Source organism: Rattus rattus, chromosome 1 (genome assembly GCF_011064425.1).
Source record: "Rattus rattus isolate New Zealand chromosome 1, Rrattus_CSIRO_v1, whole genome shotgun sequence".
NCBI classification, from domain to species: Eukaryota; Metazoa; Chordata; class Mammalia; order Rodentia; family Muridae; genus Rattus; species Rattus rattus.
In genome coordinates this window covers 249,643,203-249,662,541 of record NC_046154.1, presented here as the reverse complement: position 1 = coordinate 249,662,541, position 19,339 = coordinate 249,643,203, and the positions used below count along the sequence as shown (strand labels likewise).

The 19,339-nt window shown below is 45.8% G+C and overlaps 1 protein-coding gene across 22 annotated transcripts in view; it reads left to right on the top strand.

The window, feature by feature from the left end:
• Positions 1–361: 361 nt before the first annotated feature.
• Positions 362–19,339, top strand: part of Rbfox2 (RNA binding fox-1 homolog 2) — a 241,488-nt gene continuing 222,510 nt past the window's right edge. For 5 of the 22 annotated variants that reach the window (XR_004389632.1, XM_032917809.1, XM_032917844.1 and 2 more), the window contains exon 1: positions 369–1,066. Coding sequence is in view for 21 of the 22 variants with exons in the window: in XM_032917809.1 (XP_032773700.1) it covers positions 887–1,066 (180 nt within the window). In the remaining variant the exon portion in view is untranslated. Of the gene's footprint in view, positions 1,067–19,339 lie in introns of all 22 variants that reach the window. The other 17 variants (XM_032917783.1, XM_032917948.1, XM_032917940.1 and 14 more) reach the window with 7 other exon arrangements.

The following is a 19,339-nucleotide window of genomic DNA, read 5'->3' as shown; positions in this document are numbered from 1 at the left end:
AGACTTCCCAGTTCTTGGGCTGGAGAGGAAGCAGGCAGAGAGACCTTCTCCTCTCAGGGCGCTCTCTGCTTCCCTAAATCCCAAGAAGCCAGATGAGAGAGATCAGGTCAGTACTTCGCACTAGAGCTACTAGCCACAGCTGCTCCCCCGTACTCCAGCCCTTCAAGCTCCGCCCTCCGGCCACCGCCCTAAAAGAGGCGGACCCTTCTCTCTCCTTGCCTCCCTGAGCATCCCGGAGATTCCCGAACTTTTCCGATCCCTTCCCGGCCTCCCGCGGGCGGCCCGCGCGGAGGCGGCGGAGATTGCCGAGGGGCGTAGCCACGCCCCCTCACCACAGCCTCCTCTCGCGCGGGCGGCCCGAGTCCCACACATCCAGGTTCCTCCCTCCTTCTCTCCTTTCTCTCTCCCCGCCTTCCCTGCGCTGCCACAGTGGCGGGACGGAGGATCCCGACCAGTCAGCTCGCTGCGGCCTCGCGCTCCTCCTCCTCCCAAATAAACAGCCCTCCCCACGCTGGGAGCCCAGGCCGTCCCCTTCTTCGCACAGCCGGCGAGTGGTGAGGGAGCGCGGGACCGAAGGACCAAGGGACAGAGGGATCGGCGCACGCGCGTGCGAGCGAGCGAGTGAGTGAGCGAGCGAGCGAGCGAGCGGCCGGCGCGAAGCCGGAGCAGAAGCCAGAGTCGGGGCCGAAGCCGGAGCCATAACCTGAGTCGGAGCGGTAGTGAAGCCGAAGCCGAAGCCCGGCTCCGGACCGGCGCGCACGCACACACGCACGCGGGGGGCGGGGCCGGCGCGCGCCCGCCTGTCGCGACTGTCCGCACCGAGGCCCAGGGGGAGGTGGCCTGTCGCGGGTCGCCCGGCTCCCGGTGGCGAAGGGGGCGCGGGCGGATGGCGGAAGGCGGCCAGGCACAGCAGCAGCCGCCTCAGCTCGGGCCCGGCGCTGCCGCCCGGGGCATGAAGCGGGAGTCGGAGGTGGAGCTGCCCGTGCCCGGAGCGGGGGCAGACGGACCCGAGCCCGGCCTGAGCAAGCGGCCACGCACAGAGGAGGCGGCCGACGAAGGGATGCAGGTGACCGCGCGGGACGGGCGCCCGGTTACGGAGGGCCGCGGTGGGCTCGGGCCTCGGGGCGCCGGGTGGGCCTGGCTGGAGAGTGGGCTTGGGGCCCGGTGCAGGGGCTGGGCTCCTAAGGGGGCCCGGAGGCAACGAGAGGGAGTGGGATTTTTCCCTTTGGAGTTGCGATTGAACAGGATCGGGATGCAGTCCATTTCTTAAACCCGTCCTCAGTTCCTTGAGAAGTTGGGGTATCTTTGTGTCTATTTGTCCAGAGGAGAGCTGTTGGGTCGAGCCGAGAGCGAGGGAAGCTGGTGGGAAAGCTCTGGAGAAGAAGGGCGCCTTTTGGTTTACCCTGGGCACACACTGGGATGAGGAAAGGGGGAGCGGCATGTGGAGGACAGACTGAAAAGCCAGCCAACTCCTGGAGAGAGCCCGAAAGGGGATGTGGCTTAGCTTGTGGGTTCAATCAGTTACTCGAGCAGTCTTGAGAAGTCCGCGGAGTTTGGTAGTGTGATGCTCAGTCTCAATTTTGTGCAGCATGTTATTAAGTCTGGAGAGAGACACCAGGCATGCTCCTCCAGTGCTTAAATCATTGCATCCTACATTCGTAGGCTGCAGAGTAGCTCCTTAGTGTCCTGGGGTAGAAAAGAAAATTTATAGGGCTGTTAGGAGACTGGTTTCTGAGTTGTGGCCTCAAGGGTAAGCTTGACTGATGAGGGTAGGAAATGGCAAAAGATTGATACTGGCGGTTACTACTTAGTTTGAAGAAGGGCATGAGTCGTTTTAGGCTTTAGGCTTTGGTCTCTTTAGAAAATATTGGCTACGAAATGGAGAGGCTCACAGCAGCAATGGGATGCTTTCTAATTCTTTTAGAACCATAGAATGTTAGAGATGGAAGGAGCCAGAGACACCTTATCATCTTTTCCATCAGTTCTCAGCACTTGGAAGAGTTATGCAGAATGGCTTATGTGCACTTTCTGTGAAGAGTCAATACTTTGTATCTTTTTTTTTTTTTTTTTTTTGGTGGTGGTGGTAGGGAAGGGTGTGTTCAAGTTTCAGCGTGTTTTAACAGCCTCATTTTTATAGATAGGGAGTTAGAAGTCCAGAGAAAACTAGTAACTTGCCTAAAGCCACCCAGTTAGCTGGTTCTAATTCCTATTCCTTTGTTCTCTCCATTACACCACTCTTGGAAATCTCGGCAGTGCTGAGATGAGAGACTTCCCGTGCTCTGTCTGACTTCCTGTGGCAGGGAAGGAGCTGTACTTAAAACCTGGCATGTTTGCTGTGTGCCTCCTGCCTCCTTTGCAGAATCCATTCTGTTACCTCTGTTGATTTGGGCAAAAGGGACTCCCTGGGTGTTTATTTTTGAATCCTTTTGTTTGCTGGCTTTTATTTCCCTTAGAAGTCTGTCAGGCAGAGGGATTGTTAGGTCAATCTGAAAGCCATAGGAAGAATGGGGAGACTTAGTGGATGATAAAGAGGGACCACTGGATTGAGGTGTTGTGTGTTCACTTGGAGTGTGCACACATCTGTGCACCTTTTCCCCCTATGTCAGTCTTAGTTAATCGTGGGTTCTCATTGTTTTCCCTTTCTTCTGCCTGGGGCCTATTATTTGCTGACTGCCTTCACGTTGGCTAAGGATAGTAAAACTTGGAAGTGGAGTGGTGCATAGGGACTTTGGGATGTGCAGAGGAAGGAGAGAATTAGGCCCTTGGGGTGCAATTGGATAACAGAAGTATCCCACAGAGAATTATTTTACTCTGTATATTTGTGGGTAGTCTTTATATTTCCCTTTCTACATTCTTATGATTGTACTTTTTGTTGTTGGCGGTGGTTTTTTTTGTTTTTGTTTTTGTTTTTGAGACATGGTCTTATTTGTAGCCCAGGTTGGTCTGAACTCCCTGTAGTAGCTGAGGATTACCTTGAACTCTTGGACCCCTGGTCTCCCTGTTTCTACCTTCCCAGTAGATTTCTGAGATTATATGGGCATGCACCACCATGCCCAGCTGTTACTGTAGGTGTCTTACTCCATGTCACTTAGGTATTTATGTCATCGTTGACTTAGCCCTCTGTTTTTAACTAGCCGTATTGTTCTGGGGAAAACCCGTATTTGGAGGCCTCTGCTTTCTTATTTAGAAAAGTATTTGTTTAAAATAATTCCTAGGTTGCTTTCTTAGAAATGTAAGTCAAGTTCCCTTTGCTTAACTGTGCATGTGACCTGGGCAGGGAGACACATGAATGAAAAGTTAAACAAAAAACCTGCAGGTGTTTAATACTTATTTAAGTAATGTTTATCAAGCAGCTGTGACACTGCTTTTTTTTTGGAGACAGGATCTCTCTTTTTAGTCCTGGCTTTCTCGGAGCTTGTTATGTAGACCAGCGTAGCTTTGAACTCTCTCAGATCTCTGCTTCTGCTTCTGGTGGTGTTTACGCACTGTTTTAACCCTACAGGATATATAAAGAAACCCTACTTTTATTGGATATTATTCTATGGACAGAGACAAATCAGCAGGTTTTGGTAGCCTGTGAGAAATTAAGCAGGGAAAGGGATAGAGAAGCTTAGAGGTGGCTCAGGAAGTTCTCTCTGTAGGTGACCTTTGAAGTGAAGATGAGGGTCTTCTAGAGGGTTTAGGGAAGGGGATTCAGGCCTTTCAGTGGTTTAGGGAAGAGGGTTGAGGCATTGGGAAACCAGTAGCTTGGTGTGCTGACCAGGTGGCCAGGGTAGTGGGGTCAGAATGTGCAGGCATGGGTCTTCTCAGGAGATGCCAGCAGCAAGTTAGAAGGGCTTGCAGGCTCTAGTCTGCAGCTAGCTTCTCTTCATATAGGCTTTTTAGTGGATTGGTCTTAAAGCGTGTATTTTTTTTCTCATCTCTGAAGACAGCTGGGGTTTTTCTGAAGTCATAGCTTGGTTCTTTAAACTTCCCCGACAGCATAATTGGTGCCAGTTAGACTCAGCTATGCTGGTTGGTATATTTATTTGTACTTAGGCTTCACCTTTTATTGTCACTAGAGGCTTTATTGTGCCTACTTCCTTAGACTGTAAACTTCCACAAGGAAGAAAATGTATTTCCTTTATTTATTCTTCATAGTACCTGGGTTTATAATGAATGTCCAATGTCTATTAAATTGAAGTTGAAATTTGCCACTTACAAAAAACTTAGGGATTAAATCAATCATGAGATTCCTGAGTGAAGGAAGCATCACAAAATTATTCAGTACCTTAAGAATGTAAAGGATTAATTTTTTTTTTTTAACAGAATACAGTAGTTGACAGATTGAATTCCCCAAGACTACTTACTAAATGGAACTACAACCCTAAATTAGGTTCCAAGGCTGAGTCTTGGTTGGGTCACTAAACTTTTGGATGTCATTACTTCCAAAGTGGAGTCCTGGGGCTCCAGAGAGTCTGGCTTGTGTTGTAAGCCTTAGGCTCAGAAGGAACTTGGGGGAGAGAGAGGAAGACTTAGTGCTTTTTAGAACATATCAGCCTCCCGAGGGGAGAAGAGTCTACCAGCTCGGAGAGAGTGGAGAGGTGGAGACTTGGACTGTGCAGTTGGAGGGAAGCAGGGGTTGAGAAATGGAGCCTGGAAATAGTTACTGTGCTGTGGGAAGCTAAGTGCATCTGACTTCATCAAGCTGAGACACATGACAATGGAGGGTCTACCAAACACACCACACGTGGATCCTGTCAGACAATGTCATTATCAGAAATTGTGTTCTTATGGAACTTTCTAGGAATTTGGCTGCTGTGTAAGGCGAGTCTTAATTATTACTTAGAACTTTAAGCAAAAGTCTTTATGGCAGTGAAGAGTTGGTATGTGGTGATTTTGTGGCGTGGTACCTGTTTCTGACCGTAGTCATCAGTCTAGAGTAGCTACGTGAGTTCAGCAGTGTGAACAAGTATGTACATGTACGTGTGTGTTAGTATGTGTGTAAACATAGGCATGCTGGAGAGTGAATCTAGTGCTTGCTTAGTAATTGCCCTACCACTGAGCTACTTGGTAGTCTGTGAGAGCTGTGCTGTTTTGTTTTGTCTCTAGTACTGGAGAGTCAATAGTGCCTTCAAGCATGCTAGGCAAGCACTCCACCATCGAGCTCTTTCCCCAGCCCCATTTTCACTCTGAACTTTGAGACAGTATCTTACTACTTTGCCTGGGCTGGCCTTGAACTTACACTATGGCCCAGGCAGGCCTGCTGTCTTGTCAGCCTCGTAGATCTTGGCCATCAGGTGTAGCTCACTTTTTAGTGACTCTAGTATTAGGGAAGTTTCGGGGAAGGGATTCCAGGTACCCTGTTGAATTCGGTATCTATCTTCTGTTGGCTCATTTTTGGGTTGATTTCTTTCTAGGAAGGTATTGGGACCCTCGTTTGGATTTTTGGTTCTGAAGCTGGGCATCGTGCTACTTTCAGTAATGTTCCTGAGTAATGTGCTTTCCTTCCAGATAGCTTCATGGGCAGTGCCTCACTTAAATGACTTAAACCTGATTTCTATTTGCCTTAGTTTTCTCAGGCTCCATAACCAAATGCCATGGACCGGTGGCTCAGTAGCAGGCATTTATATCTCACAGCTGTTAACGTCCAAGTTGGTACCAGAAAGTTCAAGGCCTGGTGAGGGTCTGCTTCTTTGCTTGCAGATAATACCCTCTGGCTATCTGACGAGGTGGCCATTGCATCAAGGGTGGAGAAAGTGAGAGCGATGTAATCGGTTTATCTCAGCAACCCCACCCTTACAACCTCATTCAATCCTCATACTTTCCAAAGACTGTTACATTGGGTGCTACAGTGTCCACTGATTTTTGTTTTGTTTTGTGTTGTTTTTAAGGATAGGTTTCTCTATGTAGCCCTGACTGTCCTGGAGCTCACTCTGCCTGCCTGTCTCCTGAGTGCTGGGATTAAAGCTGTACCATCATTGCCATATCCTCTGAATTTTGGGAGAACATTTTTAGGTGGAGAAAACTGAGGCGTAGAAAAAAATGACAGAATTTTCAAAAAATTTTATTTTAATATGTGACATGGGAACCCAGAAATATAAACCTGGGGATGTATTTGACTTACAAGTAGAATTGGAATTATTCTTCTGGGCGACTCAGGCTGAGGGGACTGTGCCTGGGCTCCCTCCCCTCTTCTAACCCTCTAGTGATTCTTTTCTCTATTACACTGACATCTGAATGCAACACTAAGCTCACTAGAGATCGAACTTTCATTTTGTTATAAGGCAGACTAGTGCAGACTGGCCTCAAGATTACAGGATGGGGGAAAGAAAAGCTGAATCCTTCATTAAACACACACTTTAATGGTGCTAGTGACGTGCTAGTCTGATATCTCTCCGGCCTTTAGTGTGTGTTGGGCTTTAATTACAGAAACAATTGTTTAGTAAGTGGATTTGCTTGAGTTTTGTTAAGTGTTTTACACAATATCATAAACACCTTTATTCTGGGGTGCGTGTAAACTTCCTGTAGAGGTAGGGAGGAAAGAGCCGTAGAGTTGTTGGGAAGGGTGTAGCGGCCCCTGGAGCATGAGCAGACAGATGGAGAGAGGCAGGCCAGTGCATGTGGTGTTTAGGTGGCCCTGCAAGTATTGAGTTTCTTACTCTTTTCCCCTGCTGCCCCAGCAGGAGCAGGCAGCTTACATGGCTAAGGTTTCATTATCTAATCCATCACAGATGAGCTTGAATAAGCCCATTGGCCGATGCTGATCTAGTTAGGAGGGTAGTGCAAAGCTGCTTGAGCCAGGATTGGGACAAATCGGATCAGAACTGCCATGTGAATCCTGAACATGTTTCTGCAATTTGGGTTGGCAAAATGGTTTGGGAAATCAACTGAGACAGGGAGGGAACAGCAGGGCATTTCCTACCCAGACATCTTAGGACCCCAAGGGTAGTGTGTATGGGGGTAAATTCCTATACAGTATGGCCAAGTTGTTTTGATTATTTGAGCCTGAACTTTAAATTTTTTTAAAAAAGATTTATTTTACTTTGAGTGTATGATTGTTTGTTATGTATGTATTCATACCACATGTGTGCCTGTTGGGTCTCCTGGAGCTGAGGATTGTGACCCACAATATGGGTGCTGGAAATGGAATTCTAGTCCTCTACAAGAGCAGCCAGTGCTCTTAATGTCTAAGTTGTTCCTATGCCTGGATGTTTTGGGTGTTAATGTTCGGGAGTGATCTTTTTAGCAGCATTTGGAGGTTCCATTTGTTGTCATCTAGTTGGGTCTTACCTTTATGAATGTTCCCTTATCTGAGACTTTAAAAGGGTTACCTCTTCTTTGAAGGGTTATTATCAAACTTGTTGTATAAACATTTGTTATCTATATACTTTACAGATGGTATAGTAAATGCCATTCAGAGTTTCCCCTGTTTGCATTTGAGACCTGGCTTCTCCATTTACTAATTCTTGGCAAGGTCCTGAGTTCTTGCACACACATCTGTAACCTGGGAGAATTAATGCTTATGAGCTACTACAATGAGTAACTGAGATTATTTAAAGTGCCTGTCAGTGCTAAATGTTGATTCCCAGCTCTCCTTATGTCCTGCTCTACAGCACTCAGTAAGTTCCTGCTTACTGCTTGATCAGCATGGAGTGGTTAATGTGTTTCCGATTGATTAAGTGCCAGAGTTGGGGACTGTTAGAGATGAGTGGTGTGTTGAACTGGGAAACCTCATTTGCTCAATATCCAGGGGGAGGAAGAGAATGAACCTGGCTGATGTCTCCTGTGAGGGGAAGTCTTCATTCTTTGTAACAAGCAAAGGCTACTGAAATACCTTGGTTCTTGCTGGTGCTAAGTGTAGTGTAGCTATTCTGTAGAGTCCGGGAAGCCTTCTGAGGAGGTTAGTGCGCTTCAGACAACCTGGGATCAGTGAACATATGTTTGTTGAATAACTATGTTGCACCAAGTAGATTGATTGCTGTCTAGTTTATTTTGTTGCCACTTGGGTCTGTGGAATTGAACAGGGTTTGCTCTGTTTTCTCAGTGCCTTCAAAGCAGCTTCCGACTGTTGATAGTGATTCCCCAAAAGCTCATCTGCTGTTAACTCAGCTTAAAATATTGCTGGAATCTGTGCTTGACCCAGGCTTAAGTCCATTCCCTGTTGGGCCTACCGGGGTCCTTCTGGTCTACACCGGCCCAGAGTTCCAGCCCCTTCTTTTTCTACACTCCATGTCCATGTTTAGAGACTTGTGGTTTCTGACTGCAATGTCCCTCCACTTTGTTCTGTTCTATTTCAGAAAACTCCCGCCTCTTTCTGTGCCTTTTTTCCCTGCTCCTTACCCCTTATTTGTAAGGCCCAGCCTTCAAGACTTGCTTGAGTGTTGATTATCCCATCTACCCAGTGTCTGTGGTTTTTGTAGTTGTGTTTTCTTGGTGTGCATACATGTGTATACATGTGTATGCGTGTATGTGTATGCTCATTGATGCACATGCTGGTTTGGAATCCTGAAATTGATGTCTGTGGTCTACCATGGTTGCTGTCCATTTTATATACTGAAGTAGGTCTTTTGCTGAACCCAGGACTTGCCTTTTCTGCTAGTCTAGTTAGTGAGCTTGTTGGGGTCTAGTTCCCCATCTCTGCCTCCTCAAGCTCAGATTACAGACTGGCTACCAGACCCACTGGCAATTACGTGGGTTCTAGAGATCTGAACTCCAGTCTTCACACTTGTGTGGCAAGCACTTTCCCCACTGAGTCATCTTCCCAGCCCCCCATTATAGGACTTTATATATTAACATTTGGTCACTGCCTGCCCCTCCTCTCCTGCCTAGACTGAGAAGTTCTTGGGGGTCATAGGATTTAATACTGTACCTGCCTCAAGTGGCCAAGCAACTGTGATCGTGTAGGAGTTAATATTTGTCTTGTTCTCAGTTGTGGATCACAGATGGCTTTAATTGTTTCCCCAGATTTTCCCTGAGGGTCTGGCCCTTGGTCTGCCTTGCAGCTCCTGTGAAGGCTGGGTGTTGCATGCTCTGTGTTACTGAATCTCTCTTTTGGTATCAGGGTTAGAGGGGAGAAAAGGCTTTCTAAGAACAGAAGCTGGGGTGGAATTGAACTGCCAAATGTGTCGGGTGGGCACAGCAACCTGATACTTGGTTTCCTGTGCTCAGATACTAATTCACAGCACGTGTGTAGTGTAAAAGCGCCTTTGTAAGAGTAGGTTAAGGAAAACGGTATTTTGGAACTACCATGTTGGGTTCATTGTAGCAGACAGTTGGCCTGTCTTCTTACCATGCTGCCCAGAGACTCTGGAGGGTTGTGGCTGAGTGACATCACCACCATTGCCACTGGAATTACCTGCTCATTTGTGGACCTTGACCTTCTCTCTAGCCGTGAGTGAGGGTTGGGAGGATGAGTAAGCAGAGGCATTTACACAGTGTGCTTGTTTTTCAGATCACTCAAGTTGGGGATGTTTGGAAGTAAGGAAGTTTGACACAGTTCTTTGAAATCTCAGCTTTGGGGATACATTCATAGATGAATTTTGCAAACATTTTTTTCTCTGGCCTTTGTTCTCCCCTCTGCTTTTAACTTCGAGCTACTTGTACTGGTTCCTGTTTAACCCTGGCCTGCTTTCTGGCTTCCAGCCTTCCCCAGTTAGTGTAGTAGGTGCTTCCTGAGGGCTAGTGGTCATGCTCCATGGTGCCTGGCTTTTTAGATGGAGTCGATGCAGCAAGTTCTAAGGGAAGGAGTGAGAGCAGCCACAGAGCCACCTTTGACTTGTCTTGTTCTGTGTGGCTTCTAAAAAGTTCAGTTGAGTATTCACGATAAACACCATCACAAAGTTGCTAATATTCTTGAATTAAGATAGTGATTGACTGACTTAAAAACTGTCTTTCCAAGGAAGTAAACTGAGTTTTTGAGCTGTGTATGTTAAACCAATTTTGTTCCTTTTTCTTTTTTTGGAGCTGAGGACTGAACCCAGGGCCTTGCGCTTGCTAGGCAAGCACTCTGCCACTGAACTAAATCCCCAACCCCTCTCCCCCTTTTTTTTTATAAGTTGACTTTTTAGAAGATTTATTTTATGTGAGTACACTGTTGCTCTTTTCAGACACAACAGAATCCCATTACAGATGGTTGTGAGCCATCATATGGTTGCTGGGAATTGAACTCAGGACCTCTGGAAGAGCAGCCAGTGCTCTTAACCGCTGAGCCATCTGTCCAGCCCCTCTCCCCTGCTTTTTTTTTTTTTAAAGGACCCAAGTACCTAGTAACATTCTTTTTTTTTTTTTTTTTTTTTTTTTTTTTTTTTAGATTCATTTTATTTTTGTGAGTAACTTGATGCTGTTTTTCAGACACACCAGAAAAGGGCATCAGATCTCATTACAGATGGTTGTGAGCCACCATGTGGTTGCTGGGAATTGAACTCAGGACCTCTGGACGAACTCAGGACCTCTGGAAGAGCAACTGGTGCTCTTAACTGCTGAGCCATCTCTCCAGCCCACCTAGTAACATTCTTGTATGTGCCTGGTTCCTAGGTTTATTCTAGGCATATGACTATTTTTGTTTGTTTTTGAGATAGGTTCGGGATTGCGCTCGTGCATGCTCTCCCCCCCACCCCCCTCTAGGCCTGGTTGTCTTGGAACTCTTTCTGTAGATCAGGTTGGCCTGAAACTTGTTTCTCTACATCCTGGGTGCTAGGACTTAAGGCTTGTGTTATAATTTATGGCTCAGGCAGTATGACTTTGTTGTTTAAGACAAGGTTTCATTGTGTAGCCCTGGCTGTCCTGGCGCTCACTCTGTATAGACCAGGTTGGCCTCGAACTCACAGAGATCCTCTACCTCCTGAGTGCAAGTGCTGGGATTAAAGGCATGTGTCACCACTGCCTGTTTGGCAATTTGGCTTTTAAAGGAGACATTCTGTTTATTTTTCTTTCTGGCTACATTGATTCTCCCTGACCCCCATCCTAACTGAAACACCACAAGCAAAGTGTGATCATTTTGAGGCATGGGTTGGTGGCATCTTGCTCTGGAGGTGATAGTGGTTGTGGGAAGAACAGGGGACAGAGCTGGTATTAGCAGAGAGCTAAAGGAACTACAGACAGGGCTGTGGGGACCCACTGTGGCCTCCAGCCACAGCTTAAGTTGGAACACTTAAGGAACAGAGAGGCTCATGGGAAGTTCTTCCAACTGCTTTATTTTGAGAGCCTTTTCCTCTGCATATTGGCAGATGTTTGGAGGAGGGGACATTAATTGCTGACAGTCAGAATGTTTTCCAAAGCGGGCCTATATGGGTCTCATTTAGGGATTAGTTTCTGGGGATGAGCAGAGACAGAGGACTTTGGTTCCATTTCCCAGGAACTTGGTGAGGTCCATAGAAAAGCAGCTGCCTCGGTGCATGGAGCTAGTTGCAGAGATCACCAACCATCTCCTGGGACTTTTACACTCATGCTTTCAGCCTTAACTTTGCTTTCTTGTTCTCTCTGTTTTCTTCCTGCAGTTCAGCGTGCTCCATAGAAATTCTTTAGAGGGTTGGAAATAATCTTGGTGGATACAGGGATTGTGGGTCTATGCTTAGCTTCTCCCTTTCCAAGTTTTCATCTCCTGTGCAAATAGGCTGGATGTGTAGCTCTGGCAACCTTTACTGCTTCAACTTGATTTCTATGGGATGGATGGTAGGATCTGTGACTTGAGAACAGTCTGGCAAAATCATGGTGGTTCTCAGCAGCACACCGCTTAACTCCTTGGCTTGCACTGTAGACACTAACAGGAGCACTGTCACTGTCAGTGGTGGGCAGAGTGGGTTTGACCAAGACTGTTGGAACTTCAGGAGATCTCCACAATGACTGCCTCTCACATGGGGAGCTTTGGCAAAGCTTGTTGGGAATTAGTAATCCTTCTCTCGAAAGTGCCACCGGGTTTTGTACGCACATCTCTCCAGGATCGAGGTAGAGAAGCAGCTGGTTACCAGAATGGGGTGGCGTGCTAGGCAGGTTTCATATATCTGGTGTTTGCCGTACTCAGGGGCTTTACTGAGTGGTTTATATGGTGTGTTGGAACTTGATGCCATAGGCTGATTCACGTCTCCTAATAAGCCAGTGAAGACTTTAATAGCAGTGAAGACTGTGAGGTAGGTATTGCTGGTCACATTCAGGTTTTGCATCTGACTTTAGGTATTCCTTTTTTTGGGGGTGGCGGGCACAAGGTCTCTTGTGGCCCAGAACCAGGTGTATAGCCAAGGGTGAACTTCCTGCCTCCTGAGAGCTGGGATAATAAGCACCCACCACTATGTTCCATTTAGGCAGTGCTGGGTATTGAACCGAGGGCTTCGTGATGCCTAGGCAAGCACTATACCAACTGAGCTACATCCTGTGCCCTAGACTTTAACATTTTGACCACCCCTGCCCATGTTACCCACTGCTTATTGTAAACATCTTTTGGCTCTCTGCTTGTGCATAGTCTGTAGCTGCCTCCTGAAATACTAGGGAGGTCTGTTTGCTGTAGCAGTTTGGCATGTGCTGGCTGTGTTAGAGACCAGTTGGTTTACTTGGCACTACCTGCCTTCAGGCTTTAGGTTTTAAGGTGTTACTGTATGTGGCAGCATCATTCAGAAAGGTACTTATTGGGGGCCATTAATGATTCCTGTCAACTGGCTGAAATGCTGTGATGATAGATGACCCTGTGTCTGTCTGTGCTTCCTGTTAACTTTATGTCACTCTAGGTTCAGTTTTAAAGTCTATTTTAAGACTGCCTTTGGGCTGGAGAGATGGCTCAGTGGTTAAGAGCACCTACTGCTCTTCCAGAGGTCCTGAGTTCAAATCCCAGCAACCACATGGTGGCTTACAACCATCTGTAATGGGATCTGATGCCCTCTTCTGGGGTGTCTGAAGACAGTGACAGTGTACTTATATATAATAAATAAATAAATCTTTAAAAAAAAAAGACTGCCTTTGATATTCCTGGGTTTAGTGGTGGGCTCATTTACTTCTTTTGGATTTTAGCTTTAGTGTTAGTTTTAGACAGTTAATAAAAACTTAGCTTTATTTTAACAATATCTTTCCAGAGTTTGAACAAACCTAAACCATTTGTCTGGTCTAACATTGTTCTAAGCAAAGCAAATTATTTAATTTGGAATATCCTAAGCTGTATTTTGTTGATCTTTGAGAAACATAATAAATATTCTGAAAAAAGAAGAATCAAATCACTTGGGACTTAGAGTTAAACAGTTACACTGTACATTTCCAAGCAGATGTTGTAACTGTGAAGTCCTGTTTTCTTTTTTCTTTTTCTTTTTCTTTTTTCTTTTGAATTAGGGTTTCTCAGTGCAACTCTGTCTATCCTAGAACAACTTCTGTAGACCTGGCTGGCCTCAGATTCAGAGATCTACCTGCCTTTGCCTCCCAAGTGACTGTGAAGTCTTACAGAGCATTTTCACACTAGCTTAACTGAATCCGGATTTGTGCCAGGCTTTCTACTTCTAAGTTTATTCTTCAGATTTAATGAAATGCCCCCTTCTGTAGTGAGTCCTATCTGTAAGGCCTGTGTGAGACCAGGTCTAGTTTCATAACAAGGGACTGAGAAAAGCACTTTGAGCATCACACCCTTCAAGACATATGTGTGTACATTGTAGTCACCACTTGTTCTGCATTTTCTTTTACTCTACCAGAATGCAAATGCTTTTATAAAGGACAGTGAAAGTGTTCATTAATGCTTTGAGGAGTGTGGTGCTCACAGATGCTTAGTCTCCAGTTACAAAACTAGACTGGACCTCACACAGTCCTTCGCTGGTGGCTGAGCTTTTCCCCTCTGCCGTGTGCTTGCCAGTGCCATGTGCCATGTGCCAGGGGGAATAGTCATAATTCAGTAAATGCTTGTTGAAAACAGGTAAAACTGTGTATATCCCTGAACATATCTCAGCGATCACATCTCTGAATCTGAAGCCTGTTGCCTAAAGAAGGCTGAAGTGGTCATGGAGTCCATGGAGTGAGGGTTTGAAAACGGCCTCAGCCATTCCTACAGCAGTTCCAAAGGGTGGGACTAGGGAGCTTCAAGACAAGACTCTTGCCCCAATCTAGAGGCTCTTTATCGAGGCCTTTAAAGTTTGTTCTTCCTCAGGAATTACTGGTATGACAGATGAAAATGGAGCACATAGGTACGTCATTGTCCTTGAATGCCACACAATACTTCTGTCAAAAGCATTCCTCCCTCTTGCTTCAGATTCCCAAATGCTGGGATTGAGAGTGTTTCCCACCAAGCCTGGCTCTCAAACATTTCCAGTGATATTTGAAGCCAGCACTGAACTCCAGTGTCTTTCTTAAGTTGGATATAGCCAGTGTGTGTCCAAGTGCCAAATGTATCAGGGTTTCATGTGTTTATCTTGGTTTCCTGTGGTTTAGATTTATCGGAAGCTACAGGAGAGCATTGGTTGTGGTATGTATGATGGGCTGGGGTTTTTGTTGTTGTTGTTTTGTCTCAGAATTTACCTCATTTCTAATTTTATTGTTGATTGAATGGTGGATTAACAACACATTAATCAATAGATTGATCATGGAAGACAGACTAAAATCATCAAGGCTGAGAGCATCTGAAGGTAGCTTTCTTTTTCAGCCCTTGGTTTACTTAGGGGAATGGTTGATGTCCTTAATAATTAACTTTAGGGCAAAGTCTCATTATGTAGCCCTGGCTGGCCTGGAATTCACTATGTAGACCAGGCTGGCCTGGAACTCAGAGATTTGTCTGCCTCTGACCACTGGGTGATAAGACTTTAAGTGTGTGCTGACATACTGGTTTTACATTTATTTTTTTTTTAAGATTTATTCATTTATTATATATAAGTACACTGTAGCTGTCTTCAGACACCAGAAGAGGGCATCAGATCTCTTTACAGATGGTTGTGAGCCACCATGTAGTTGCTGGGAATTGAACTCAGGTCTTCTGGAGGAGCAGTCGGGGCTCTTAACCGCTGAGCCATCTCTCCAGCCCTACATTTATTTTAAAACCTATAGTACATTTCTATGGTTAATATCAGAACACAAGAGATTAAGGAATAAAAAGTCTGCCTTCTGCCCTTTCCATTCTCTTCTTGGCTAACTGCGTGGAGGTGCTTGTGGTTTCTGTACCACAGAGACAGTTCCTATACGTTCCTTACCTCTTTAACAACGAACACTGTTGTCTGCTGCTTTTTTCTTTGGGTGTCCTCTCCTGTGAGTTTGGTCACCCCATCCCCTTTCTATTCATTAGCTTTCTAGAATTACGATTATTTTGTTTTGGTCCTCTGTCCAATGTGGATGAACGGTTAGTCCTGGGCCTCATTTGGTACACTGCCATGCTCTTCATGTGTCAACCTAAGGCCAGCAGGGCCACTGCATCTTTATTCTTTGACATGAGTATGGAACAAATTTTTGACTGGTGACACCCACAGAGTTGTTGGAGTAAAAGACAAGTACCATCAGCTTTCTCCCCTCCCAGCCTGCTGCTTCAGGTTGTTTGTCTGTACTAGTGGGGCAAGCTGTGGGTCAGATAGCCTGTTTGTCATTGAGCTAGTTACTCATGGTCCTCAGGATCTGCCTTGAGTCACTGCACATGCTATTTGACCACAGTGACTTTTATTTCATATGACATCTTTTGTAGATCAGACATCTCCCATGTGCCCAGGTTTATTATGATTGAATGTCACTGCCATGCAGTGAACAAAATCCATTGTTGACTTGTGAGAAAAGGAGGGCTTAATTGGTAGGAGGTGTTTGTTATCCCAGCAGTCATAATTGCCATTAGCTACATGTCACCCCTGTGTTCGTGAGCCCCAGGTTGATGATGTTCTTCCCTAGACTATGGGCTCCCTGTAACTGCAGCATGATGGGAAGTGAGATTCAATATACAGGAAACTCTAGCTCAGTTATCTTTACAGACTAGTGCATTTAAAGATGTGAAAGAACTGATTTTATACTTTGTTTACAGACAAGGTTTCTCTCTATGGTCCTGGAACTCACTATGTAGATCAGGCTAGCCTTAGCTCACAGATTCACCTGCTTCTGCCTCCTGAATGCTGGGATTAAAAGCATACACTACTGCACCTTACTTGAACTGTTTTTAGAGTTGGCTTCTGTAGTAGATTTTGTTCCTATGAGGAAGAATGCATGGAGGGTCAGCATCACAGACATCTGGGAATTGAGAAGGAGACCAGTGGAGGTATGCCTTCCTGTCTAGATGGATGTCCTGCTCCCTTCAGCCCCCCCCCCCCAAAGCTCAATGGGTGAATCAGGTTTGCTCTGTCTTAATGTCCTGAGTCTTTTGCCTGAACAGTGAATGAAAGCAGATGGGGCACCAGATGCTCTGTTGTTTCGCCTATTGCTCTTTCCTTCACACCCAGTGTAAGGTTTCCAGGCGTTTGTGCAACCTGATAGCGGAAAGCGCCTGCTGTAGCAGTCTAGAGATGGGGTGGCTGGTGGCTCAGGTTACTTTGGATCTTGATAAGAGCCATCGATCTAGGTTGGTGGCCACTGGGGGTGGGGGATAAACTGCCAGTGTTGTCTCCACTGGGAAAGGTGATGTGGGCCTCTGCAGGACCTGTAGAATATCCCCTAGTTAGGAAGGTCTAGTCATTATCTCTAGGGAAGCTGCACTCACTGCTATCTCTATCTTACCTTCCAGAGAATGTGGCTTAAGAAATGATGGCATCCGTGAGTAGTTACCAAGTAGGAACAGGGCCTAAGGGACAGGACAGTTATTTTAAAATTGTTTACCTCTTAACCTAAACCCAGTGGCAGAATTTATTTGAATCATGGAGTACTGAGCACAGTAGCTTGACTTTTTAGTGGGGCTGGATGTGTGCATAGACTCCTGTTGGAGGTAATGCTTTGGTGACACAATGTATTTCTGCATCTGAACAATATGACATTGTATTAAAATCCTAAGACTAGAGACTCATGCTGGTTTGAGATTGCCTGGGATCAAATGCTGTCTCCAGTGACTTATCTTAGTGTCTTATGGGCGAGTTACTTCTGGTTTTAGTTTTTCATTTATGAACTGAAGATGTTGGTTCCTGACTCACAGGTGATTGGGTTAAGTGAGTTAATAGGCGACTGTAGTGCTGTTGCAAGGACTATGTGTTGTTGCTAGGGGGCTGTGACACGTGAAGCCAGGATACAGGTGACCATAGCCAGCACAGCTGACAGGTGTGCAGGGCTGAGTTTCTGTGTTACTGACAGAATATCCAGAAACAAGAGAGCGAAGCCTTAATGTGACTACGTACAGAGTTGGGTGGGGTGGGGTGGGGTGGGGTGTCAGTGTTTTCACATGGAGCGCTCGCTGATGGTGCACTTTGGGTCCTGTGATTCTTTCAGAGTAAGAACCATACTGTTTTGTGGAATCTTATGGAACTTTTGAAGGACAGCCTTACATTCTTTTTCTATGTATAACCTCTTTTTGCCCTAGAATTTTAGAGTTTAAATAAAAAAATTAAAAACCATTTAGGTTGGAGAGATGGATCAGCAGTTAAGAACACTAGCTGTTCTTCTAGAGGATGGGCTTAATCCCTACCATCCACATGGTGGCTCACAACGTCATGGTGTCTCTATCTTCAGTCCTAGAGGATCCGATGCCCTCTTCTGACCTCTATGGGCAGTGCACACATGTAGTCCACAGACATACAAGCAGGTGAAACACTGATACACATGAAAAAAAATTAAAAAGGAGAGAACCTATCTAGTGTAACTACTCATGACACACATGTAGAGGAGGTAAGCAGTCAGTTCATTCATGGGTCCCAGGGATTGAACTCAGGTTGTCAGACTTGGTGGCAAGTATCCTTCCCCCCCTGAGCCATTTCACTGGCCCTAAATTTGTTTTTAGAGAATTCCATATATTATGCAGTGCACACCGACTACTATCATCCCCCAGCTTTCCCCCACAAATCTTTCTCACATTCGTGTCTATACGTGTGACAGGGTTTGGAGCTACCCGTTGGATCTGGTGGACTCAGCAGAAGGTACACAACTGAAGACAGTGATTTTGTCCTCTCCCAGAATGTGAAGGGTTCAGAGGTAGAGGGTGGGGCTAGTAAGCTCCTTCCTTTCCTTGAGTACTTGTTGATGGGGCCGACTTCGGTGCTCACATGTGTTCTGAGTGAATGCTTGTCTCGGTCCTGTCAATTCTAGAGAGCGGTACGGTGCAGCTCTTCCTTTCTTCAATTCTAGAGAGCGTGACGGTGCAGGTCTCCATTCTGTCTTCTGCCTCTTACACTCACGTGCCTCTTCCACAGTGTCCGCTGCGCCTTAGAGGGGTGGTATAAACGTCTCGTTTAGTGTTGTTCATGTACATCTCAGTAGCCATGAACGAGTCTCTGCATTCACCACCAGTAATTCTAAGGAGAACTTCTCTGATTAAGGTGGGAAACCGGCCGGTGCCTGTGGGTGTTAGAGGGCAGTTTGCTGTCATGTCAGCTTAGTTAAGTGTCTTCAGTAAGTTCCTCACCTGCACCCATAACCTTCTCAGATACAGGTTGTTAGCTGGGCTTGCTGTGTCAGATACTGTCATGTGCCTCTTGTTCCTCCCTATGGAATGGACTTCAAGTCTAGGCAGAGTGCAGACAGTTGATTATCTCCTCCCATCCCCCCACAGTCAAGCTGCTATTGCACATGATGAGGTGGGCGCACATAGCTTGCCTGGTAGGCTTGCCTTTTGGTTCATATAATCAGTCATGCCCTTTCTCCCCCAGGGCTGTGTCCCTCTTCACCTTCTGGTGGTTTGAGTGCCAGGCATCAGGAAGTTCCAACTCTCTTCAGCCTGCTTACATCTTCTCCTCTAGTTCTGGTTGCCCCAGAATTTTTCATACTATTCTGTTTTATGTATATAATTTGTACACGATGGAAACATTTACTGGTCATAAATCATAAAGCGGTTTCTTTTTGGAGAGATGTCTCAGTGGTTAAGAGACAGGGTCTTACTATTTAACCCTGGCTGTCCTGGAACTCAGAGATCCTCCTGCCTCTGCCTCTCAAGTGCTGGGATTAAAGGCATGTCACTATGCCCAGCTCATTGAATGATTTTTAAAAATGAAATGTCAGCAGCTCAAAAAAAATAAAATAAAACCAAATGTTCCAATAATACAATCCAGAGATGTATTAATTTGATATGTTCTGAAGAATGATGGTAGGGAACTTTTAAGTCTTCATGATTAAACCATTTCATTTCTATCAGAGCAGTAAAAACACTATCATTTGTAACATTAAACAGCTTCCGTCTGAACTGAGGTATTTCAGGCAGTGTCTGTTGACAGGCATGTTCATGTGCATGATGTATACTCAGAGCCAAGGCTGCAGTGACCTGGATGAACACGGTAGACACTGTGTTTATTACATGTTG